Source organism: Varanus komodoensis, unplaced genomic scaffold (genome assembly GCF_004798865.1).
Source record: "Varanus komodoensis strain SLA01 unplaced genomic scaffold, ASM479886v1 scaffold5, whole genome shotgun sequence".
Taxonomy (NCBI): Eukaryota; Metazoa; Chordata; class Lepidosauria; order Squamata; family Varanidae; genus Varanus; species Varanus komodoensis.
Genome location: NW_025336087.1, coordinates 12,268,533 through 12,295,454, shown reverse-complemented (window position 1 = coordinate 12,295,454; position 26,922 = coordinate 12,268,533). Strand labels below are relative to the sequence as shown.

Genomic DNA, 26,922 nt, shown 5'->3' with positions numbered 1-26,922 from the left:
ATTTAAAAAAAAAAAATAGTTACAGAACGGATTAACCTTATTTACATTGAACCTTATGTGGAAATTTGACTTGGCTCATGACCAGTTTGGGTCACGACCAGAGTCATGGAATGGATTAAGTTTGTGAGCCAAGGTACCACTGTAATATGCTGGATTAAAGCTAAGACATTGGCTCATTTTAGCTCTTATTCGCAGTTCAGTAATTTGATCTTAGATGGTTTTCTTTGAAATCAGTAATTAAATTATTGGTGTCAATGATTACAAGTCCATCTATAGTGGCTTGTTTCACATTTGGTTGTCCACCTGCGAGAGGATACCACTGGTGGAACAGATTTTCATAAACCCCCGGAGCCCTTTAAAGGGTGGTCTAGAGGGTTCAGGAACCTTACAAACCAGATTTGGTTTATGGAGGTGAAGCCTGCAGGGAAGAGGAAAGAATGGGGAAGTCCCATTGTAGGAGCAAACCTACAAGGGTTCCTTGCATTCAATCCTTTGTGTTGAGATCAACATGATCCTTTTTATAGCAGTATGTTTAACATTAGAATAATGACTTTAAAACTTTTTGTGAACATATGATTAAGCAATTAATAGCAGAGGTAATTACAAGCTTTGAAGATAGCTTCTAGATGAGAAGGAGGGAGTAGCAACAGTTTTACAGCCTCCTTTGTTGTAATTTGAGCAAATGGTCCTCTGGCCTCAGAGCTTAGCTCCTTGTGGGTCTGTGAGCAGATTCATGACTGTTCTTCCATCTCTACCCATCAGCTTGTCCTTTTTCCTTTGAGAAAATCCTGCTTCAGATGTTGGAACTTTGTTTGTTTTGTTTGTAACACTGATGTCCAATATCAGGGCTTCACCCTTACAGATGAATCAAAAATAATGGTTGATTCATAGATTAATTGCTGTTATAAAAACTACAAGGAAAATACAGAATTTGATGGAACATTTCTCATATTTAGCAAGGTTACTAACTCTCTTTAAAAAAGAGGTTCACAAGCTTCTAATAAGATGTTAAAGAAGACTATATTTTGAATCAAAATATTAAATGAAGAATTCTCTTGGCAATTTTGCTATAATCAATTCAGAAGGGTTCATGTTATTCATAGAAATACAGTCATAGGTATATAACTCCTGATCAACCTATATATAATATAATTTCTGTGTGTGCTGAACTTTCAGGTTGGTGTGCAGTGAACTTTGTACACTCTGTTCTTTTGTCTTAGAAGGGAAAGAGGCAGGGAAAAGAGAAACCAGCTAGGAGAATCAAGCAGTGCTGCAGATTGCTACTTTTCTGATTCCTCAGGGCTGGTTACCAACTGCAGGCAATCAGTAAATTGCATGATGTATTAGTTCAGTGCTTGTTTGTTGCACATAAGTGAGCATTCTAGTATTTTTAGATAAAAGACTATACTTTGTAAATTTTCCATTTTGTTTGATTTCCAGCTATAATTTTATTGTTTACAGCAAAAAGTTTCTACTATGTGGCCTCTGCAATTACTGGAATAGGCAAATACTCTGAAAGATGATACTTCTTAGGTCAGATCAGAATATCAGTATACATCCAATGCAGAAAAGCAACCGTCCAAACTATGTCATGTTTTAAGACATAATCTTTATGTGTGTGTTTCTCCTTATTCAGGATGGAGTTTCAGCATGGGATCTGCCTATCAGTTCCACAGCTGGCGAGTATTTGTTGTTATGTGCGCCCTCCCCTGTGTTTCTGCGGTCGTGGCTCTTACTTTCATGCCAGAAAGCCCAAGGTTCTTGCTTGAGGTAAAATGCCTTGATCATTGGGGCAGTTCGATCTGCATGGGCCCTAAGGTTAGCCTTGGAGGGTCTGAGCTCTTTCTGCTGTTAAAATGGATCAGGTTGTGGGGAATGGAGAAGGACCTTTGTGTGCGGGCCCCATACCTTTGCAGTTCTCTCTCTTGAGAAAGTTGACCCCTTCTTTGGTGGTTTTTGAAAAGACACCAAGGTGCAACCCATTGGATGCTAGAGCAACCCGTGATGCATGTAAGCCGTTGAACTCAGAGGCTTGCAAGCAACCCGTGTGGAACGGGAGGACAGGTAGAGGTGATTTTGCCTACCCTGCCCACGGCATTTTCATTTGATGGTCACTTTTGGCCATGTAGGTAGGGTGCTTTGGGGTAGGAGGAAGGAAGCTATGGAGGCTGCAGTGTATGTCTTGCTCAGACCTCTGCAGCCTTCTTCACCCATTGACTTTGGAGAAACAGCCAGCCTGACTGGATTCCCTGGATTCCCTGCTCTGGAGGGAAGAGAGAATGTAATCTTTGACTTCACATCCAGAAATCTAAAGTGTCCTTTTGCGACCCAGGTCATAACTAGGTACCATGGGATTGTTCCATACAGATAATTTTATTCTACTATGTTTTTTTCTAGATCTTTTAATCTGATCCATACGTTTTATTTGATGCTGGATTGTTTTTATCGAAATATTTCTAATCAGTTTTTATTGTTAAGTTTGTTAGTACTATATTATTCTCATTTTGTCTTATTTAATGCCCACTTTTACTTCTATGATATATTGAACATTTTTTCTCTGGGGGTTTTAAATGATAACACTGAACTGAATAATTTTTAATATTATTTCTTATTTTGTAAACTTATTTTGTGTGGGCTTGGCCTCAAATGTCAGGATAAAAATAACCAAGTAAATAAAATAATTTAATATATAAATTCCAGAAACTCTAAAGAGATCCAAATAGTGTGCATAGGGATATTACTTTATCTTAATAACAGCCTTTCAACAATTGGTTAGTACTGAGAGATGGTGACTTGCTCAAGGCCACCTGGGGACAAGTACCTGCGGCATGTAATCAGTTTACTACAACTTAATGTTGACATTGGGTTGAGATAGATGGCTGATGAATTCTGGCAACAGAGATTTGCTTATCAGCATACGAGTGGAAGAATCATGGGGGTGGGAAACAAATAGGAAGTATTAATAATATAAATTCTTAGCACTCTGGATTCCTACAATATTTTGTTCCTATAGGTTTTATGTAATAATTGTATATATTTTACCAAATTTCTTATGTATAGGCTGGGAAACATGATGAAGCTTGGATGATTCTCAAACAAATTCATGATACAAATATGCGAGCTCGTGGTCAGCCTGAAAAAGTTTTCACAGTAAGTATTTTTATCAAGGTATGCCTCCTTACTCCAGCCCCAGTCACACTAAGGATAGATAATTGCCAGGAGTATGGAAAGTATTCATTTTTCTTGAGGAAAACAAACATATTAAGAATATTTTTGACAATAAACTGGGTAGATGTTTAATACAGCTTCAATGCCCTGGTAACCTTTCAGTTGGATTACTGAAATATGCTCTGTGCAGTATTACACATTAAACTGTTTTGGAAGCCTTTGCTAGTGCAGAATGGATTGGACAGAATTGCAACCAGTCCAGCCACGCAGACTCTTATTCCTTGCTACCTGTTAGCATCTGAGCCCAATTCGAGGTGCTGTTGCTTCTTTAAAGTCCTAAAAGTTGTTTTCTTGCCTTTACAATGAAATATTTTCCTCTTTCTGATAAGAAAAGAACATAAAAACATCTTCTTGTGTTCTGCAAAGGTTAACAGGATCAAAACACCCAAGCAGATAGATGAACTTATAGAAATCGAAAGTGATACAGGAACCTGGTACAGGAGATGTTATGTCAGAGTGCGCACAGAGCTGGATGGTGTAAGTAGCATTCTCTTAATAGCGTTATTTAGGCTGAAATTCGAGCAGAACTGTAAAAAGTAAACATTTAATGCTGTTTCATATTTTTTAAAAGGAAGGAGGGAATATTCTGTGCCTGTGTTACGTAGAAGTTTCCAGATGATCACATCGTATTTCTTACATTGCTTTTTCCTGCCCTTTCTCCAAAAATGTAATTAAGGTGGTGCTATCCCGATTTTATCATTGTAACACTTTAGGTCGAGAGAAAGCAGATGGCCCAAAGTCACCTTAGGAACTTTATAGATAAATTATGGTTTGAACCCAGGTCTTTTCAGTGTAGGTTGAACACAGAAGCACATTCAGTGAAATTTAGGGAATATTCCAGGAAAAGATAGATTACTTTTCTGTGAGGTAGTCCTGTAGATACAACAGGCTGAGATACTGCAGTTTTTCTTTATCTTTGTATATCTGAGTAATGAATGATTGCATACAGCAGATCCGCCAAGCAGTGGTACAGCTAGATAATGCTTGGCTTTATGACTTAATGATAAATGCTTGGCTTTATGACTTTATGACTTTATGGCTTGGCAAAATGACTTAGTATCATTTTGGGAAAGAGGGAGCAGCCTTGAGACAACATTACATATCATTTCAGTTGTGAAGTACACAACTCACTAACCCCCTCAAGCTTTACAATTATTTCTGTATTACCAGTACATTATAGAAAAGAAAAAAAGAGGGAACTTTCTCAATCCTGATTTTAAAAAATGTAGCAATGCTCCAAACATGTGCAGTTTTGCATTTTAAATGCACTTAAATCATAGCACCATTATGACTACAAGAATAAAATGGAGATTGTTACTAATGCCCTGGTGCTAAAAATATTTACTTGGAAATAAGACTCTTTCCAGCAGGAAGAAAAAGTGTTCTAAAGTAAAAATAGTAAAATGAACACACCTAACAATGTGCATGCTCAGCCAACCACTTCTGTTATTACTCTTTTTCATTTTAATAAGAAGAAAGTCTGTGGTGGTCAGCAACAGCCTAATAGATTCAACACTCCTAGGCCGGCCGAGGTGCTGGTGATGTTCATGGCCCCCATTCCTTGCCACTCCCTGAATTTGGCAGGCTTCTGAGCTGTGGGAAACTGAACTTGCACCCGGAGGTCTAGTTCTAGGTGCAACACGACAGCTAATTCAGAAAACAGGGCATGAGCTTCTTCTAATTTCCTGCAAGGTAATATTTCGCACATTGCAAGGGGAAGAGGAAAAACTTGGACTCCTGAGACTTGTTCCCTTTCTTGCATGTACTGCTGAAAGAGGGAGTAACACCATCAGCACTCCCCAGAAAGAGAAATGGGTAGATTACTGTACATTGTGTATGTCAAAAATATGTAGTATCCTGATTGAGGTCCCTTGGTTGACTATGGGTCAATTTCTGTGGAACCTTTCATCTATACCAGAACGTGCTGCAATTGAGGGCTCTCTCTCAGTGCTCTTGATGAATGACCTGCTTTTGTTTTGTTTGCTTTTTAATTAGAAGCTGTGTTCTAAGAGTAGCAGAATGGATGCAGTCACTGCATTGTAGTTTCTGAGGTCCTTCTGAACCCTGGTATTGATGAGATATTCCCCTGATTGAGGCCAGGCAGCAGCTACAACATTGTGGAATTCAGGAAAGAGCATACAAGTCCATATCTGGTAGTGGCACACTTTGCACAAATGCTGTGAATTCTTACCAGTATCTGGCATTTTGAGGCACCCAGTCTCTGCGCAGAGAGGTACTTCATGGGTCCTTATCTGCAAATATAACAAAGCCCTCAAAATGAGTTATTCCAAGTAACATAATTTTTAACTAATAATATTGAAGCCAGATTGTGATTGCCTTGCTTTCTCCATTCTGAGCTTGATTCAGTGGGATGCAAGATACATTCCACTGCAGCCTTAGCACAGCATGTAAGCAGTTCTTGTGGGAAAAGAACTGGGTCTGGCTTCAGAAACTTCTTCCTAAAAGTCTTCTTTAAAAAATCCTTGATGATTTTCAAGGCTGAAGCCTAGTCACCATATCAACATGGCCAACTGCAGCTACAAAGCTATAGAAACCTCTGTGTCTTTGAGAGTTCATACCTGTCATCTCACTGCAGGATTCAACCAGGATGCCAGATCAAGAGTAGAGGCTCTTTCATTTGACAGTGAAGGGCTCACAGATGACACTCTTGACTGCATCTAGAAAATGAAGACATCTGCCTAGTTTCTGCAGTGGAGCCCAACCTTTTCACCAGAACAGACCCAAACTCTTTTTCCGCATTTGCAAGTCCATCCCTTACAAATGTGTGCTTTCTAACATTACCCAAGGCTATTGCACTGAATTCAAGATACCAACCCCATCTTTTGGTGAATTTCTGCTCTAGTAACCCTACTTAGTGCTAAGAGAAGAATGACTCCCATGTTGAGCACAGAACATTCTTAAAGGACTACTGCTCAAGGGACTACTTGCTTCTTTTCTGAGTACTTTACAGAGCCCCTAAAAGACAGTGCTTTTCAATTTAGATGTGACGTGAGAATGTAAATGGTTGCATTTTCCAAAGAAATTCAAGATGTCTACACTATCATCCAGTCTTCCTCTCCTACATTGCGGGGATTGGTTCACAATAGATCATGTTGCTTACTTCCACATTGCTTTAGAACCTGTTTCTTATCTTTTTCTCAGATTCCCCTAAAGCAATAAACTCTTCCAGTTCAAGCTTTCTGAGTCATAGCTTCAAGGTTGTTTTTGAAGTGTGCAGCGTTCGTGGTGGTACACCTGATACTTTAAGGAATTACCATTTTTTCTTGCATACATAACTGGCTTTTCATAGCTGCATCTCCCCACTGCCTTACTACCAAGATCAATAGTATCTATTGCATCTGTGCTTACAGGTTCACAAAGAAACATCCCATTGCAGATATAGCAATTCATAACGTCACCTCTCAACTCCACTTAAGTCTGTGCTTTCCTACCAGGGGACAGAGCAGACACTCTATGACCCTGCGCGAGAAGACTGTCCCCCAATGCCAGACAAGCAGCATTCAGTGTTTCCTTGGCATGTTGCCAAATTGTCATACACTTTACAGAAATATCCAGTGCTGTAACTCACTGATAACTCACTCAGCAGGTCATGAGTGGAAGTTCTCTCCTACAGGCATGCTAAAACTTCTTGTTGTTTGGAACATCCCAGCTATTGTCCTCTTTGATAAAAAAAATGATTACAAAATGCCAGTCTTTCTGCAACAGAATGGTCACAATCCAGAGCTTTTGAGAGATACTTCCCTTCTTCATTGTGGAGACTCTTTAATATATATGTTTGCCCCTTCCTTTCTAGTAAGACACCATGGGCTCATTGCATTTCAGTAACACCATGGTGGTTGAGGCAAACATGGTTTGCCGCATTTCCTCTCCTGTACAAGCAAACTTTTCTCCATCTCTCTTGCTCCCCAAATCACTTCACAGTGTGCAGATCAGGCTCCTGGAGGCTCGGTGTTTCGCTGCATGGAATGTGGAGAACCTCCAGTGAGCTCCTAGAAGTAATCCCTGCTTCATACAGACTTTTCTCCTGGACCTCACTCACTGCCAAGTAGAAAGCTTTCCTGACATGTTTCACTCCAGCAAAACAGGACCCCAAATCCTCTGGTCTACCAAATCTAGAGGTTAACTCTTTCCTCTATGCGAGTTTATTTTGCTGTATTGGCCAGTCATTGCACTGTTATAAATGTCTTTTCTTCTCACAACCTCACATTAAACAGTTCTTTAAAGGACTTCCTATCCTGTGTCAACCAGCCCCACTCTGGTCCTAGCGTGGAGTCTATCAGTGGCACTGGTTCAGATAACAGTCAAATACTTCCAACCTGTGGCCACAGCCAACCTTAGGAACACATGGTGAAAGTGTTTTTTCTTGTTGCTATCATGTCGGCACAAAGAACAAGGCAGTTATAAGGCACTCTGACTAACCATTCTTTTCTTTTCATAGGGACAAAGTACTGCTACGCCCAGTCTGACTTTTTCCTTCCAAAGGTTGTCTCACAATTCTATTCAGCTGAAGTTACTGTACTACCAGTTTACCTTCCTCAGCCTACTTCCCTGATGAACTCAGAAGGGCACTTTCTTCTATATTGTCCTTTAGAAAATCAACCCATTTATTGATCTGTCATTCAGCACCAAAAAAGGGTCAGCTTGTGTCATCATAGTGCTTTGCCAGATGGGTGGTGTCAGCCATACCTACTGACTGGCACGTCTACCATCCCTTCTACAAGGACTGGGTCACTCAACCAGAGCCATAGCAGCCTTTTCCACTGTGCAGCACAGTTGTAGAATTGAACACAGAGGCTTAGACTTCCACCTCTATCAAACATTATTGTCTGAATATCTGAGCGTATACTGAAGTGACATTTAACAGAGTGGCAATTTCTTCAGCTGTGGCTTGACATCTTTCTCCTCAACTTGCATTTTGGGTACCCATATGTGTGAATCACAGAGACCAGGAAGGAGAGCAGGTTATTTACCTATAAGAGTGGTTCTTCAGATCATCTTCTGTGAAGTCACAATCCACTATCCTTCCTGCTTTTGTTCCTTGCCTTTTTTATTCCTCCATTGAGGTGAAGTCAGAACCGAGAGGCAGGTGGCAACTGTGCCTAGAGCAGGGGTCTCAAACTCAACTTACCTGGGGGCCACTGAAAGTAGAGTCTGGGTGAGGCTGGGCTGCATCAAGTATTCCACCACCACGGTGGTGGGGGGCTGCTCATCCCGCATCGCTCCTGGAAGCCGGCCCGGGCGCCACCGGCGCTTTGAAGGCCGCAGGGCCCCTCCCCTGTGCCCCACCCGTCCTGGCAATTGGCCCGCGGGCCACGAGTTTGAGACCCCTGGCCTAGAGTGTGTGCAGGGGAGGTAGGCGGGCTCCTGCCTATCGAGCTCAGTCTGTATTGTTTCAAATGACTGTTCTGCACAGGCACATAACATGTGTGTGAGTTTGCGGATGATCATTCACAGAACCAGTAGCAGGTTAATGGCCTGTCACTCTAAGCACTAGGCCTAGAAGTCTTTTGCATATTGATCTAAGTGGAATTTTTGAAATAAATGCTATTTTTCTTCCTTTATCACAGATTTGGTTAACGTTTATGAGATGTTTCACCTATCCAGTAAAGGACAATACGACCAAACTTGCAGCAGTGTGGTTCACTCTTTCTTTTGGGTAAGGTGTACAAGACAGACATCAAGTTAAATGTCTTTGCATTAGACTTGTTGCACATACATCTTACACATCAGTACATGGTAAAGTGGTTTGTACTTGCCTAGTTTTACCTGGTGAAGAGACTTCCAGACAGGTGAAATTCTCAAGTTGCTATATCTGGGTGAGTACGGTACTGCTTTTACTCACTGAACCACAGAAGGAATCCCATGCTTTAGGGACCATTAAGAAAGGCAGCCAAAATAAATACAATAACTTTATACAAAACTGTGGTTTTAACACTATAATGATAAGCTTAGCCTCTCCCTGGCTCATGCATTCTCCTAATTTTTCTTTCACGTTGAGTTCAGTGTGTTCACTTCCATTTTACAGCACATTTTTTCAGCTGTGAGGTTTGAACCCAGACAAACTACAATAAGTCTTAACTGTAGTTGGTGGAACCAAGCTGGCTTTATACCAATTTTATGAAACTAACTAGTTTTTAATAACCACAGTTAAGAGTAACTACAGTTCAGACAAAACTGTAGTTACTGTTAACCATTAGCTGTGGTTAATCTAAGATAAAAGCAACAGCTACAAATTTCACAGCTGCTCCTTAAGAAATGCGAGAGGACACATAGATCTAGAAGAAATCTAGGTTTATTCCTGTAATACTAGCATTATGTTGAAATGGAGCCACTGCATTTTAAAATGTTCATTTTTTTATCATTGGATTTTCAAAAAATAGTTTGGCTGCGTTACGGTTCAGAGTTCTGTGTCATGGATTTTAGTTGCCTTTACGATAATTTGGACATACTTTTTTGAGATTAAACTGTTGAAGTTATTTATACCTTTTCCTTTCTACAGCTACTATGGATTGTCAGTCTGGTTTCCAGATGTCATTAAGCAACTACAAGCAGATGAATATGCTTCTAGAAGGAAGAATTTTTATAATCAGACGATTGCAGACTTCGAATTTAACTTTACTTTGGAAAATCAGATGCACTTCAATGGAACATTCCTGAATGACAGGTTGAGAGAAACAATCAGTTTACTTTTGGAAATAAATTAGTGGTAGTGTGCATTGTTTTAAAATCCAGGCCTCTTCCTCATCCCCCATGGTCTTCATTCTTAATAGTTGATATGTTTGTTTTGGGGAAGTTTATTCTTAATAATGTATCCATGTCCATAAACAATTCCTCAGCACTGTGTAGAGACCAAAAGACAGATTTAGCTCTGATGTGGGAATAAATTCATGTAAGAGTCAGAATCTCAGCCTGAGAGACAATGACGTCATGGTTACCTCAGGTCATTACTGACTTAGGACTTGGACACCGGTCCAACTTGAGTTCATCATACGATCTGTCTTTGGAGCTACACTGCTATTCACTTCTCCTGCCTATTTATTATCCTTTGTCTAAAAAACACAGGGCAGTGTTCACTGGTTTATCACATTTTATGTGCCTAGCAACCCTTTGAGTTGGTTGAACTGAAAATGAGATACTTGCATTGTATAATGTAGCCTTGCCTTTTTTCTTACTGGGTTTTCTTTTTGAAGGTTTGGGTCTCAAGGATATAGGTTCAATATAGCAGGATTGAGAATCTGCCACAAGTTCACAGCCCCTCTCTTCCATATTTCTCTTAGAATACCTTCTCTCCTTTCCAGGTTTAAAATAACCATAGGTTCCCCTGATTTCCAACTTGTATAAAATAAGATAAATGTTAGTCAACACTGGTTTTAAATCATGGTCTGGAGGCCATTCATTGTTAATGCTAACCATAATGTGACATACGGTTGAAGCCCCATGGGTGAGGGTATTCAAGGATAGGCTGGACATGCACATGGTAGGCATGTCATGAGTAGAGCTGCCCGGAGACTAGATGGCCCAGAAGGCTCCTTCTAACGTGCTCTTGTTTCTATATGAATATGTTTCTACATGAATATGTTGCTGGTTTTCCAGACCAGGAAAGGAAGGAGGAACTTTAGATGTAAGAGGGAAAAGATGAATGTGTAAGCCTGCAGCAAGCCAAATAATGTTTAGTTTAACACTGGTGACTTTGAAGATATTGTGACAGGGTTTGGATGATTGGAATGTCACATTACAATTGTATTGAATCATACTATTGCAGCATTGGTTGAAAAATACTTTCAAACTAGGGATAAATTTCCATGACATGGCAACCTACTCTGTGAATGAGCTATACAGTGTGAGGTATCTGTGGATCAACCAAAGATGCATCTGCCAGTTGGGATCACTTGGGTTGCCCCTCCATCCTTTCCCCAGGAGATATCCCAAGGGACACAGTGGGTGAAACTATCTTATCCCACAATCAAAAGCCATTTTGCATTCTCTGCAGTTCTTCTGCCCCCCAAAGATTGCTTGTCACTATCTCTGAGATGACAGCAACTGACAGTCCTTCTAAAGTGCCCAGGCAGCATACTCAAGGGGATGCCAATGGTTCTCTGCTTATTTTTATTACAGGTTTTGTGAACAACTGATTATGTGACACTATTTTCATAATGTTTCTTTTTTTAAGTTTTCCAGAGTTGCACAAAGGGGGAGGCTTGCATTATTAAGTGTCAGCAAGTATCAACCATAGACATTGAGCAAAAGAACCTGTTAAACATTAATGTAATTCTCAGGGCTTTTAGTGTTCCCCTTGTAGTTCCCAGTGCTTCCATCTGTACCTCACTTTTCCAAGTCTCCAAACAATTCTTTTGATAGCCATCAAAAGAAAGGTCTATCTTTTAAAAACTCTAGCAAATTTCTGCATTTATTTTTGACAGGAAAATTTATTGTTCACTTACCACTTCTGGATCCATAGTGGGGAGAGTCACTTGGGTTGAGACAACACAAACATTCTCTGTGGGTCCAGTAATCCCTAGAAGAAGTCATGGGTCATTACTGCCACAGACTAGCCACCTTGTGGGAAAAGCCCAGATTTGGACAGCACACTAACCCAGCGGTTCCTAAACTTTCTGAAGACTTTTTTTTCCCTGCGGAACCCTACCGGTATCCCTAATTTTTACTAAGCAGTGTGAACCCACAATGTTCTTCCTTCTTTCATCTGATTCTGTTGCCTGAGTGCTTTGCATAACGTAGTAGGTTTAGAAATAAAGATAAAACAGTTTAAATATAATGAATGAATAAAGCAAATATATGGTAATAACCCAAATGAATTATTTTGATTATTCCCAACACTACGCAATAGAGTCCTAGGAACCAAATGATGTGATGCATTTTCTTGTTTGCCCCTTGGATGCCAACTGACAATCAAATGGTTGGCTTCATGTGGTTTCATTTTAAAATCTGTTTTACATTTGGTTTTTCAGATTTTTCACAGAACCCTTGCAAGGCTTTTGCAGAAGTCTAGGGTTCTTGGAACACAATTTGGGAACTACTGCACTAACCCAATGTAAGATTGTATGATTAGGCCTCTTTTTATTCCTTCTGCTTTCAGTTGACTCTTCATATTTATTTCTATTGCTCAGGTTTACTATGATGAAATTCAAAACAGTTACTTTTCAAGACACTCTCTTTGAAAACTGTAATTTTGAAGATGTTACCACACTGAACACGTATTTTAGGAACTGCACTTTCCTGAATACCACCTTCAGGAACACAGGTATACTAGAAGGAAATTCATTGTTTTGCTATCCAATTCCATGCATGTCCCATTTTATCAAGCATTTCTTGACTGCTGCAGTTATAGACAGCTACAGTAGAATCTAAGATGAGTTTAGAGTCATTGTAACCCCCTCTCCTCACACTTGTTTGAGAAAATGCTGTTTCTAAATCATTAAATAATAAATCTAGTAAAAGATTAGAAAATAGCAAATGTATGCTGTTACCTAATGTGCTCTCTGTTTGTGCAGATGAGTATATTCCTTGTCCATGTTTTCATGGACACACATTCATTAAACCTAACAAAGACCTTTAGGCCTTGTTCATAGAGTATCTGCGGTTAAGAGGAGACCTTCCCACCCAAGGATACACACACACACACACACACACACACACACACGGAGAGAGGGCTGGGAGAGCATTCAATTTAGCACATACGTTGAACCCAGGCAACATTCACAAATTGATTTGGGGGGAATTAATTCGATAGAGCAACATCAGGCAAAAATATGGTAATAAATCTACAAGCCTCCATTTACAACTGTTCTCTGCATGAAGGAATTGGCTAGGTTTCTATCTAACTAGCTAAATTAGCTAAAATCCGAAATAAGTCATTTCGGTCATGACTGGTCACGCACAGTCTCTTCTGTAGAGAGATGGGTGGATTGGCATTATAGCACAAGGAAGAAGGGATTCAGTAATGCAAGAGTCCCTGATGCAGTGTTCATGGGGGCAGAAGAAGAAAGGAATATGAGAGTGAAATAGAAATGTATAGGTTGGAAAGAAGCTAGACTTAATAGGATTCCAGCTACAACTGGCATTCATTCACTGGAGTTTGTAGCCTTCACTCTGAATGTATCTTGCACATTCGCCTTTATTTCACTTGAGTCCATATTGCCATCAACTTTACTTAACCATAGTACTTAATTGTTAGGAGACAGAGTGTATTATAAGACCATCAAATTCTGAAAGAAAGGGAAAAAAGGAAAACCACAGAAGGGGAGTTCAGCTGCAGTCTTTTCTATCAGCAAAACCAGGGAAAGATGTTATCCTTTCCCTTTGGGACATATGCATATTTGCAAGTTTGCTCAGCTTCTGATGGTGTCCAGAGTAGCCTTATGTGTGTGATTTAGCTGCAGTGGCCTGGATCTGTGTTTTCTTGCATCACCACGGTCAAGGATGACAAAAACCAAGGTTATTGTTCTGTAGTCAAGATGGGGTTTGTTTGATTCTATCTAGAACCAAGCTGCTTTCTAACAATGGGTTGTGTGCAGTAATGTTGCAGATTCAGTCCACTGAGTTTCGTATATAACATTTGTTGAAACACATTGATAAGTATACTTGATTTGTTATCCTACTGAAGAAATAGTTGTTTGATTTATTGATTCAGGTTGCCCCATTTTTTCACCCCAGCAGTCGAAAACATTAAAAACTATGTTAATATTTCCAGTGTAAAGGGATAATATAATATTCATGTTCTTTTTAAATGGAAAGGGGGATTCATGTTAACATTCATGAAATGTAATATAGCCTCATCAGATGTTTAAAATACAGAACACTGAAGTCAGTGTGAATATTTATTTTGCTTTCTCCCTATGCTTTTTGAAAGTAATATGTTGAAGAATCAGTTATCATTGAGACTATCAGTATTTGATATGTTTTAAAATCAGATACTGTCATGAGTTCCTCTTGGTATTGTTCTGTCACTTTTTCTGTTTCCTTAGATATTGAACCATCTAAATGCCCTGGCAGTGAATTTATAAACCCCAGATTCTTTCACAACAAGACAGGATGTCAAATTTCCTTTGATGATGATTACAGTGCCTATTGGATTTACTTTGTTAATTTCCTGGGGACTCTTGCAGTATTACCAGGGAATATCGTTTCAGCTCTTTTGATGGACAGAATTGGGCGTTTAACAATGTTAGGTATGAACTTTGTGTTAAAATGGATTTTTAAAAATACATTAAACAGTCTTATCTCCTTTTTCTTTTTTAGGGTTTGCAGTTGGTGGTTGTGTGGGAGGGGGTTTGAGAAGTTTCGTTTTTTACTTTAGAAATTATCTGTCAACTGTGCAAGTAGATGGAAAGAAGCTTTAGCCAATTCTTTTTACAAGTTCACAGCCAGCTTTGATGATATACATCACATGCACATAACAAATCTTCCATTGGCTTTGCTTGTTGAAGTGAAAAATAACTGCCATAATGGTCATCTTGAATGGGGCAAGAATTACTAATAGCACAATTCTAAGCATGTCTACTCCGAGGTAAATTCCACTATGTTTAATGGGCTTAAGAAAATAAGAAACATGGTGGGTCAAGCCAGATTTCCATCCGGTCCAGCAATCTGTTCACATGGTGGCCAACCAGCCTCCTGCCACAATCATGAGCGGTAAGGCACCCTCCTGCCTATTTTCCCCAGCAACTGGTATACATAGGTATGCTGTCTCTGATACTGTCATATAGTCATTATGACTGGTAGCCATTAAGAGCCTTTTCCTCCATGAATTTGTCTGCTCTCCTTTTAAAGCTATCCAAACTGGTGTCACACACTACATCTTGTTAAAATGAATTCCATAGTTGGACTATGCTATGTGAAGAAGTACATTCTTTGACCTCTGCTGAATCTCTCACCAATCCGCTTCATGGGATGTCCACAGGTTCTAGTATAAAGAGAGAAGAAAAAGGTCTCCCGATTCACTCTTTCCACACCATGCATAATTTTGCTTCCACTTACTTACTTGCCCTTTTGTTTTCTTTTATTTGGGCTTGCTGCCAGGGGAGTGGCATAGGACTACAGCTTTACTATTTATTTTCCATTTGTCTTCTAGTCTGAATCAGCCCTTTTTAATGCAACCCCCCTCACTTTTCTTTCCACAGTTGGAATGATTTGAGAATGCCTGTCGTTTTGCAGGTAGAAAAGCAGTTTGTGGGGCGGCATGTAGAATGGGGAAATGGCCAGAAGAAAGGGGTTTTAAAACATCTGCTGTATATATCCAGTTTGACCCTCTGTATGAGTCCTTTGTCACTTTTTCAAGGGTATAATCTACCAAAGACACCTATCTTTTTCTGGTAAGACCTAGAAGGACTTAGAGGAGCCAGAGCCAAGCAGAGGTTTCAGGTTGATGGTAAGAACACTCGATAGGAATGCAGGTACTTCATAGAATAGTAGAGTTGGATGGGGCCATGAAGGTCATTGGGTCCAACCCCTTGCTGTTAACAGGGCAGCCCAGGCCCAACTTAAACCAGCCCAGGTCTGGAATCTGTGGACCAGGGGAAAGTGTTGTCAGAGACAGGTCATCCAGCATTCTGGACTGATCTCAGCAGGTAATGCATTCCTTTGGGGTCCATTTGAGTGCTTGTACCTGAGAGGAATCTAGTTCAGGTATTGTTCAGTCTTATTGTCAGGACCCAGGTCCAGGGTTTTTGCAGCTTCTGCAACTGGGACACTCAATGTGCCTGAACCGTTTGTGCTGGTGTCCAGATCCCTCCTTGTGGCTGGGATTGCAGTAAGGTGGCATGGCACTGCTCTGCAAAGCCCCTGGGAAAAAATCAGAGGTAATTCTTATTGTTTGCTTTACTTACAGGTGGTTCCATGATTCTTTCTGGAATTAGTTGCTTTTTTCTGTGGTTTGGTACAAGTGAATCTATGATGATAGGCATGCTGTGTCTATACAATGGCCTCACCATCTCGGCATGGAACTCACTTGATGTTATTACCGTGGAGCTATATCCTACAGACAGGAGGTATGCGCTTATATTCTTGCTGTGCTTTACTTCCTTTCCAACGCATAATTTAGAAAACCTGACAATTATTGATGAGAAGAACAGATCCTCCTATTCATTACTAAATGGATTTGGGTGTGTTTTAAAGGAATAAACAGTTTTCATCAGGCATAAGAGTCCCCAGCAGTCAGCATCAGGACTGCTGCTATTTAATTTATTTTATGAATCTGGGCATGGGGGTGAACAGCAAGGAATATTTCCTACGACTTTCATCTGACATTGGCCACTGTCAGAGACAATGTACTAAAGTAGGCATTTGTCTACTTGGATGAACCCCAGAGCAGCTATTGTTTAAGTCAGCAGCGTAGCAAGCAACAAACGTTGACCTTTTGCTTTCGCATGAACAATGTTTTCTCTTGCCATGGTTATTTATAAACCCAGAGCACTTTGCATTTATGGCACTATGCTTTTATTATGTTTCAAAAAAGTATCTTTTTGATAACAGTTGTCCCACTACCAAGGTTTAATGGATAATTAAAATAAGCTCTCTCAGGGATTTTCTACACAAGACTGTTAATCAGCTGCTACCTACTTTCCCTTTTGTTGCAGGATCCAGGTCCAGGCACTACACCAAAAACACTCTTTTTCTGCTTTTTCACTACCTAACCCATAGGTGGCACTGTGGTATAGCAGATATTGCAAATACACAAACCATTTTCTTTCAGTTTTACAATTAAATATTGCATTTTCCCTACTCTAGAAAAGATTTGCCAAAAGTGCTCATTAGACACCCAAGTGAAATTGAAGGTTCACAGTGCAAACAACTGTGAGTAGGAAATTTGGAGCACATGTAGAAATTACACCCCATGTAGCAAAGACCTTAAAATCCACCTTTTTTATTTTAGATTTTTATGAACATGATGCTGAATACACACATTAAACCAGCTGTGCTTTATTGTTAGAGAAGGTCTTTATCTTTACTGGTCTTTCCGAAATCAAGCCTGAAATAATGGGCAAGGCATTATGCTGAGCCAGTGAACTGAGTCTGACCATCTGGCATCCTGCTCTGCATTCTTTCCTTCCACTGTCAGGCTACTTCCGTTGTTGTGGGGGTGCTGGCATAGTGAAGAGCAAAGAGCCTTTCCAGGCTAACTGATAACCTGAGCAAACTGTTTTTTTTCTTGGGGAAGGCCCTTACTTGCGCATTTGGTAATTTACATTCCATTTCATTCCATTTCTATGCTGCCTCATAATCCAAAGGTTCTCTGGGTGGTTTAAAACAGCATAAAAACATACACAGAATACAATGAAGCAATTAATAATTAGATAAAATAGATAAAACAATAATAGATAACATCATATGACCTAACTTTGCTTGTTTTTTTAAATTGACTTCTGCAATATTCTTCATTTATACTTCAAATCCAGCCTAGCTGGTCAGCATTAACTTAATAAAGCCTTTCAGTTAGAAAGCCATTGCCCAGATCATGCAAAAGCATGAGTCACTTCTCTAAAATCTGGCTGATTTGCTGACTGTCCCAATGTACGGAATTCCCTGACAAGGGAGACTGCTTTGTTCCCTCTTGATTTCCTTCTGTCAGCAGGTAGAGAGTTCTTTTCATTAAAGCAGGCCTCTGGCATATTGGCCAGTGTGTTAAGATGGATGCCATACTTGTTATGTATTTGTAGAAACATTTATCTATGTTTCTAAACTGCTGTGTTTGAGTAAAGGTCCAGGCACGTGAGTGTTCTTTTTCTTGCTGCATGTCAAATACATAAATGTGTCAGTGACCTGATTCATGGATCAGAGCCAGTGTAGACTTGGTTTTTCCAGCTGACTGTGGAGAGGGGATCTCAACATGTGAGGCTTGGAACTGGTCCCTTGCTTGTGGTCAGGTCTGGGGGACCTATTAGGATAGTCCACCTCAGAGGCTAATGATCTGGGTGGTTTCTGATGGGCTAGAGGGATTTTTCAAGACAGTAAGGCTGGTTCCCCTATTGAAGACCTGGTCAATCTGTCAGATCCAGATGCAGCTGACACAGTAGTTTCTGAATGCCTCCTGCAGATTTGCAGGGTTTATACAGCTCCACAAGCTGAGTGCAATGGAACAGACAGAGAGAAAATTTGAGCATAGATTGAGGAAAACTCCTGACAGAAAGAGGGAAGTGATGGTCATGAGACTTTTTCCTTCCTATTTTAAAGTTTTGCTTAAAAAACAAAACAGACAGTTTTCTTCACATTGATTCCAGGGCAAGGAAAATAAATTATCCCAGCTCTGGGAAATTCAGCCATACGTTCTCCCTATTCTGGGATCACGTCAGAAGAACAGGAGGAGTTCTTCTGGTTTTGCCCTCTCTGGCAGCTGAGCTCTGGCTTATGAGGAGCATTGACTGAGGGACCTTCCTGCAGCTGCATGGAGGAGACGTCTAAGGTCAGATCTCTCACTCCGAGGGTGGACCATACTTCTCCATCTAACCTCAGAAAGATCCAGGAACCATAGGATGGCAGCCTAAGAGTACAGAAAAGGGCCTCTAACTTCCAGCATGTCACAACTAGCCATGCTTCAGACATCATGCCCTTGGCTACCACACTCTTCCACCCAATTTAAAAAAAAAAAAATTCTAATTGTTGCTGGGTTTCCTCCAATACCTGCTTCTTAGGGTTTTTTAATGAAATCTTTCTGCTAAGTTATAATTACTGCTTATGGTCCTTGTGTTCAATTCTATCAGAAAAAGAATGGTCTAATATTATAATTTTATAGTTATAAGCTTAGCAAGTTTCTACTGCCACCCTGTGGAAAGAATATTAACAATTTATTCAACAGTTTGATTAACTTTCCAGTGCTATTTTTCAGCCTTGGCATGTATTTAAGCGACCCAGAGACAACACTGGTATCTCCTTTGTTGTTTTATTCAGCCTCTTTACTTTCAAATCACGTTCTTCTGTGAGATGAGCTCTAATATACATTCCAGAAGTTCTGTTGGCCATAGCTTTTAACTGGATGCATTTAAACCCTTGCCAGCATTACTACATTACATTACTACATTACAACATTTTTTAAGTTTTCCACCATTTATTCTACATTTCACCTCCTGGTGTCTTGAAAACCGTAGAGTTATACTTGTTTTGTTTAATTTATTTAATTCATTTCTATAATGGCCAATAGCCTAGGCTTTCTCAGGTTGGAACTATGCCCGATTTTCTACTTTTCCTCATCTGTGGTTGCAGAACTGGTACTAAAAAAAATTATCATACCACATTGTACCCTTTTGCTTTCCTTCTTTTTTAATTACATTCACCTTTTGCCTAAGCAGGCTGAGTTTGGAATTTTACTCAGCTTATCTAGCCACTGCTCTCCCTAATCTTTCTGGCTGTCTTTATCTGTAGGCTACTGCAGTATATTTTACTTCAGATAGGATCTCAAGAAAGACTTATATGTAATATAATCCTGATTATTTCAGTCTGTTGCCTCCAACTTGCACTCTGCAAGAGCTGATTGCAGATAAGCTTGGCAGGTACAGGGTTTTTAGGCTTTAAAATACAAGAAACTTTAATTTTATTAATTTGTCTGCTCTAGTCTTTTAATTGAGGAGCCAGAAACCTCTCTAATAAATCTTTTTCAAAGAAACAATTCACAAAGATTAGATTTTTATAAATTGTAACACAATCCCAGTCCAAAGTCTTGGGATCTAAATAAACATTCATCAAGTGCCCTAGAAGGCAGTTTTGACCAACTGTGTGTAGATTACATAAGAATCACCATGATAACTTCCAACTATAGATGGGCAAATCTGTCAGGTTAAATTTCTCCTTTTTCAGTCTTAAATTCCCACAAAACTCTGAGACTTGGACATGCAGTTTTGTGTACAGCTCTCCTAACACAAGCATGGGTGGTGTTCAGCCTGCTGAGGATGAGGTTATGCTTTCCTTTAAAGAGCAGGTTCTATAGGAACTGAGCCTACTTGTCCCTAATACAGCATTCCAAGGTGGATACCTTAAACCATGGATCCTCAAACTACACCCCACGGGTTGGATCCAGCCCACCATGCTGATTTATCTGGCCTGCCTCAGAGCTTTTGGACTGGCTTGGAGAACACAATCTCTGAGCGAGTCCAAAAGCTCTGCAGGCATACTCAGTGGGGAGATGCCTGCGATCACGGGCACACTCATGCAGTGAAGGCAGGTGCGATCGCAGTCGTGCTTGTGGGGGGAGATGGCCGTGATCGTGCCCGCCTTCCCTGCACGAGCATTCCCATCTCCCCCCCGAGTGCGCCCGTGATTGCGCCTGTCTAACCCCCAGCACAATTGCAGACATTGTAGCTATGTCCCTTGAATATGGACATGCTCTTCCCCACCTCATCTTGGGCTTCTGCTGCAGCCTGAGGGAGCGGAGCAAACATTTTTTAATTTTTAATTATTTTTAATTTGTTAATGAATTTTAATTTTAATTTTTAATGTGCAGTGTGCATAGGAATTTGTTCATATTTTTTCAAGCTATAGTCTGCCCCCCCAACAGTCTGAGGGACAGTGAACTGGCCACCTGTTTAAAAAGTTTGAGGACTTCTGCCTTAAACTCTGGAAGAAGAGGTGGGGTTGGAATTCTTAGCTGAAATCCCAAAGCCTGTGAGCTTCAAGATGAGCCAGGTGGTCTGTGAGGAGACATTGTGGAACAAGGACAGCTATAGGGGGAGGGATGCAACATTAACATAAAAGACTATTTAAAATCCTCTGTTTTGATCTGCAGGGAAGGGAAAAGGAGAGAGGCCAGGCAGGAGAGAGACTCTCTCCCTGGCCTTGGCATTTCAGCTAAGAATTCTGACTGTACCTCTTCTTCCAGTTTGGATTTAGAGTGCTGGGTGTTGGGAGAAGCAGGCCCAGCTTCATAGCTTGGAGATCCTCCTGGATCCATTTTTGTCACTTGAGGCCCAGGTGGCCCACTAAGCTGCTTCCTGGACAGAGAGAGTCTGGCCTTTGTAAACTACACTCTGGTAATCTCCAAGCTTCAGTGAATTCTACCTGGGCTTCTCCATGTCAACTCATCTCATGTCAATCTTCAGCTTGTGAAAAATGTGGCCCCCAGCATAATAATCTGGACCAGGAGGCCTGGAAATATAAGACCAGTTCTAACTTGCTTGCATCAGCAGCCTCTATACATCCAAGACCAATGCAGCGTGTTGGTTTTAACCTTTCGTGGCTTGGGGTCATAATACTTGGAGTGGCTCTCTCATCTGCAGTATACTTGGAAGATTCAGAGGGCCGCAAGGGTGGGTCTTTCTGAGTGACAGCCCCCCAGCTGTGAAATGATCTTCCACTGAGGCTCAGATGGTGCCAGTTCTCTCATCAATGCCAGATTAAAACAGCCCTCTATGCCAAAATGTTTAAAGACTTCTAAAGATAGTTAATGCTTTGATGGGCACACCAATGTCAAGTGTTTTTAACAGATCTACTTTGTATCAAATACTGTTTTAGCTGTTTAATTGTGGGAAAAATACAGTGTTTTGTTTTACTATGGGCCTGTTTTAGGAACTGTTGTAAACCACCCAGAGTTTTGGCTATTGGTTGGTACAGAAATGAAGCAAATACTAATAATTTGAGTGCACCATTTTGCTTAATAGACACATTTTTGCAAGCAGTTTTCTTAATACATTTTCAATGTTATTTTTCGCTAATATAGTTATTTTGTATGCATATTTTGCTTGGAGAAGTGTGATTTCAAAGGATAATTAAGTTCACATACAGTTTGAAAGTGTGAAATTAATTAATATTAAAATGAGAACCAACTAATTCCCATCATACCAACTTTCCAGAGCATTTCATTGCAAGGGACTCAGCCAAGCCAGAAAACATAAAAGTGTTGAAAACTATCTCATTTCTGACCTTCATTCAGTTTTGGAGACATCCAGAACCTTTATTTGAGGTCCTAAGCAACTGCTGCCAGGCAGAGCAGGCAATACTGGGCTACAAATAGTTTGACCTGACAGAACTTGTGCCTTAGAGATGCTTCATACATCAGGCATTTCTGTATGGAAAATGCATAAAGACTGCATATAGATTGGCATGTGTTGGAATTTCTGATGCTTCTGCACATGCAAAATCTCTACGACTCCTATTATCTGTGGCTCCCTATGTGGGCATTTTATAGGACAACTTTCCTCTATAGAAGTCCTTCCATGTCATAAAATCATGCCCATGGCATCCTTCCATTGCTGCAAGTAAGAACACAGACACACTCTTGATCAGCTGTGTTCTCCTCATTAAATAGCCTCTCTCATGTAATCTGCCCCGATGACCGAATCATCTTACTCCTGCTGTGATAAGTTTTCCACTTGAGGACAAAATTGCTGGCTGTATTCAGCTTAACTTGCAGACTCCTGGGTTGGATGCCGAGGCAGAGGTGGCCCTGATTAGGTGAAAAGCATATCAGGGAATAGAGACACGATCTGTGTTGGATGAGGTTGCACTTCCCCGAAGACTCTGACTCACACTTGGTATGATAACCCTGAACTTAAGTGGCAGGTTTCTGCTGTGGCTGAGAGTATTTTAGCGACACAGGAAGTTGCCTTATACTGAGTCATACCATTGGTCCATCCAGTGCTGTCCACACTGATTGGCTGAGTATTTACCACTGAACCATGGCTGCTCTTAACTGTACCATGAGACTACTATGCCTATTTGCCCATTCTTAAAGATGTACAACCTTGCCATGTTCACCCATGCCTTACTTATATGCTGTTTGGACTACTGTAATGCCTTGCCCTGTTACAGTGCAGGACCCTGGACTCTTGTCCTCAGAAGATCATGACTTCTGGTCCTCAGAAGAGGCTCCAGATGGTTTAGGAAGATGACTTTGCTATGGAAAGATAGCACAGGGCTTTCACCTCCCCAGGGCACAGTTCTCCAGAAAGATCCTAGGGGTTGGCTCCCTTGCATCCAGGGGAGGTTGCATTATTATTTTCTGATGGACCATGAGGAAACTAGTTTACTCCAGCCACTGCACATTGTCACAGCCTGAGATTACTAAAACAGATCAGACACCTTGAACAGATGAAGCTTCTGTCAGTGTGGAGGTAGGGCCAGCTAGACTAAATGTAGTCAACCTATTTAAGTTTCATTCTTGTTTCCCTCCTTGTGTGTGGACTGTGTTCTCATGATAGAGCCCATGATAAGTAGCCAAATCCTAATCTGATTTAGGATTGCTTCTCACAGGTGATTTATTTTTGAACAGGTTACTCTGACATCCCATGACTTGTTCTGGAGGTAGTTTGACCCACTATTGGTTGTTGTGCAGTGTAAGTCCAGGAGACGTAATTCCATCAGATTGTGGGGAGCGGCTAGCACACCACTTGACAAAAGCAGCAAAAGCCCTTGCTGGGCTTTACGGTCTTGCCCATGTTGTTGCCAGGGGGTAGCATCCTCACCAGTGCTCATGGAATTGCTGTCATTTCCTTGCTTCTCCTTTTGGGTGGGAAAGATCTTTCACGGAAACCAAGTATGCACTTTTACAGGTTGCTGCCCGATAGGTATACTTTTGTCAATGACTTTATAAGTTTCAACTTTCAAAAAGAAGTGTCATGAGTTCCCTTCCAAGCAAGACAGTCTCTCCAGCACTTCTTGTAAGAGTCTTTATTCTACACAGAAAACTCTAAGCATTCACAAGCGTCTGAGCATACACAAGGAGAAGTGTTGACCACTGTCTGCCCCCCTTCACCCAAAGCTTTGCTTATGAACTCTTCAGAGCCTGTCTCTGGAAAGAGGGGCACTGTGGAACCGGGCATACCTGTGTTCTGCACTCTGAGCCCCTAATTGGTCCAGCCTGCATCTGTGCTGACAGACCCTTGGATCCATGTCTTCAGGAGGCTGGTGTTCTCCATCCAAGAGACTGCCCATTCCAAATCTCCTCCCTCCCATCCTTTGTCTACTTCATCCCCACAGGCAGGAGGGAGACTGGGCCCCATGGATGTCTTTGAAAAGCAGCAAAAGTAGGTGCACCAAAAGGGGTGGCAACTTCGTTTTTTAAATGTTGAATGGACAATCCTCACTGCCCTCTATAATTTTTACACTTCCACTAGTTTCTAGCTATTGCATAAAGGAGGATGCAAACCTGGAGTGGATTGGGGAACTTGAGGGTGAATGAATGTATCAGGGTCCTTTGCCATCATTCTGGAAGGTCATGGTGCAGAAAGTCTCCAATTACTGGCTTTGCCCAATAATTCCCCAATCCTTGCTATATCTACAACCTTTCTTTAAAAAAAATTGCTTCCAGCCTCAAGTAAAAATTACTTTGTAACGTTCAAAATCTCCAAGAAGCATATTTCACCAATTATGTTAGTTGAAAGGATTTGAACATCTTTGCATACTGGCCCTTTCCAGAAATTGCATATAAACTAATATGTTGTTTCTATCGTCACTCTGCTTTTTTCCCCCTGATTTGCTTATTTCCACTGGTTTTAACTTCTCTCTTTCTCTCTCTCTCTTCCAGGGCAACAGGCTTTGGCTTTTTAAATGCACTATGCAAAGCAGCAGCTGTTCTTGGAAATTTAATATTTGGTTCCTTTGTTGTCCTTGCCATATCAATCCCAATACTTTTGGCATCTACAGTTCTAGTATGTGGAGGTTTGGTAGGACTTCGACTCCCTGACACCAGAACCCAAGTGCTGATGTAACTTGGGAAGGATTGTGGATAAAAAGCCATTTATTATTTGTTTTCCTCTCTTTCCAAGTGTCAGATCTCCTGGCTGGATTGGCAAAGGTTTCAGATTCACATTGCATGGAAGGTGCCTGTATAGCAGAAGTCCTGTTATGGAAAACTAGTAAACTGATATAAGCCCCCCTCAGAGGGGTACTATGCATTCATTGAACACATTATGGGGAGGGGGGAGGAACAGTGCCTGCTGGCCCAACTCCCAGTGTTGCATATCCTATCAGTTCCATCTCCTGATTATTATGCATTCAGTGAAAGCTTGAAGGGGCAAACCATCTCCATTCAGTTGAAAACCCTGGTGGAGGCTTAGTTGCATGGAAGAGCCCATGTGCATACATTTGTGTGTGAGTGGGTTTCTGCTTTAGTTTGTCTTAAATGTGTGGAAAGGAGGGGATGGAACCCAGGACACCCTATTGACACTGAAGCAGTGGAGGGGGGAGGGGCTGCAACACCAGTAGGGCAGTGTTTCCACTCTGGCTTGTAGTCTGAACTTTTAAGGAGGTAGCCATGGTGCTGTACTTAACTTGGAGGACAGGATTCAGCTACATGGACATCTCCATTAAAGTTCAACCTACAAGCTAGAATGAATACATTGCCAGACCGGGGCCATCTGCCTCCATGCACTGGGGGTTGAGCGAGCAAGCATAGCCATGGGCATTCAGTGAATCCATGGAGGCACTTCTGAAGAGGGCTGTCGTTGACGCCTTAGAGGACCTTCTACATTGTCCCTTCTGCTTCAGGTTAAAAGGTCCGTTGAGTACTAAATTCAACAGGCATCGTCTTGCTGGCTTCATCTGGTTTATGCTAGGGTAGGAATTCTGTGAATTGCCCCCTTAAAGTGTTCCTTGCTTTTACAGTTTAAGTGTTCTAAGGAAAAAACATGGTTGTTGAAACAAAATAATGGCTGCATTTCCTTTTGTGGAGATCATCCATGTGCCCAAGCTGTTCCTTAAATGTGGCCTGAGTATTTTATTTATTTATTAGATTTATATGCCACTTGTTTAGCCAAAATGGCTCTCTGGGTGGGTTACAGGAAATAATAATATACCTAATATATCAAATAATATTAATAAATATAAAACACTAAAAATCACAACAAACATCAAAACCCTGCAATAAAATATCACAGTAACCTCAGTCCTTACGAGAAAACACAGTAAAAGGCACAATAGCATTAAGATGTCATAAATACCATAAAATACTATAAAACTTTAATGATTATCCTAACAGTTAAGATATCAGGTAAATAAAAAGGTCTTCACCTGGCACCAGAAAGAATGAAGAGAAGGTGCTAGGCAAACCTCTTTGGAAAGCTGATTCTAGAGTTGGGTGCCACTTCAGAGAAGCCCTTTCTCCTTGTAGCCACCCTTCTTTTGTTTTATCAGGAATACAGGGCTGTGAGGGAACTCCTACACATCTAAACCCGCTTTTAGCCATATATCAACTTAAATAAACTACAGTATGTAAAACTATTCTGTTGCTTTAGTCCCATCTTGTACCTGGAAGATCAAGAACTGAACATTAAACTACTAAAAGTAGCATCAGCGAGAACTTTCTTAGTAACATATCATAATCTAACATACATCATGAGGTACAGCATAAAACAGAGTAGTCTGCATGAGCGTACTTAAATGTAGATTTCCTGCTTTCTTAAGAAAAAAAAATGTGGGGGCATTGTCTTTCATCTTTGCTGCAGCTTGCCTTTTGAAGTTGAATTTGTTTTACAATTAAATAACTTAAACCATTGCTGCCAAGCTTCTAATGCTAATATCAAAGTAAAAGCATAATAGGAATGTTTTTAAGTCATGCCATGCTCCCCATTATATGTTAAATTTTCTATAAAATTACAGTGCAGAATAATAGTAGCCCCTTTCCTGTTTTGATAAAAATAGATATTTTTGAAAAAAGAACTGATGTATAAAGGAAATAATTGCAATATTTGGAATACATATTGTGTGGCTTTTTCTTTTAGCCAGGAGATTCTACAG

General features: G+C 40.6%; 1 protein-coding gene across 2 annotated transcripts in view; it reads left to right on the top strand.

Moving 5' to 3' along the window:
* SV2C (synaptic vesicle glycoprotein 2C) overlaps positions 1–24,896 on the top strand; it is a 77,883-nt gene extending 52,987 nt beyond the window's left edge. The window contains exons 4-12 of one of the 2 annotated variants that reach the window (XM_044446478.1): positions 1,637–1,770; positions 3,061–3,150; positions 3,595–3,684; positions 8,799–8,905; positions 9,749–9,913; positions 12,375–12,508; positions 14,232–14,435; positions 16,094–16,253; positions 24,713–24,896. In XM_044446478.1, coding sequence (XP_044302413.1) covers positions 1,637–1,770; positions 3,061–3,150; positions 3,595–3,684; positions 8,799–8,905; positions 9,749–9,913; positions 12,375–12,508; positions 14,232–14,435; positions 16,094–16,253; positions 24,713–24,896 — 1,268 coding nt within the window. Of the gene's footprint in view, positions 1–1,636; positions 1,771–3,060; positions 3,151–3,594; positions 3,706–8,798; positions 8,906–9,748; positions 9,914–12,374; positions 12,509–14,231; positions 14,436–16,093; positions 16,254–24,712 lie in introns of both variants that reach the window. The other variant, XM_044446477.1, reaches the window with a different exon arrangement.
* The last annotated feature ends 2,026 nt before the right edge of the window (positions 24,897–26,922 follow it).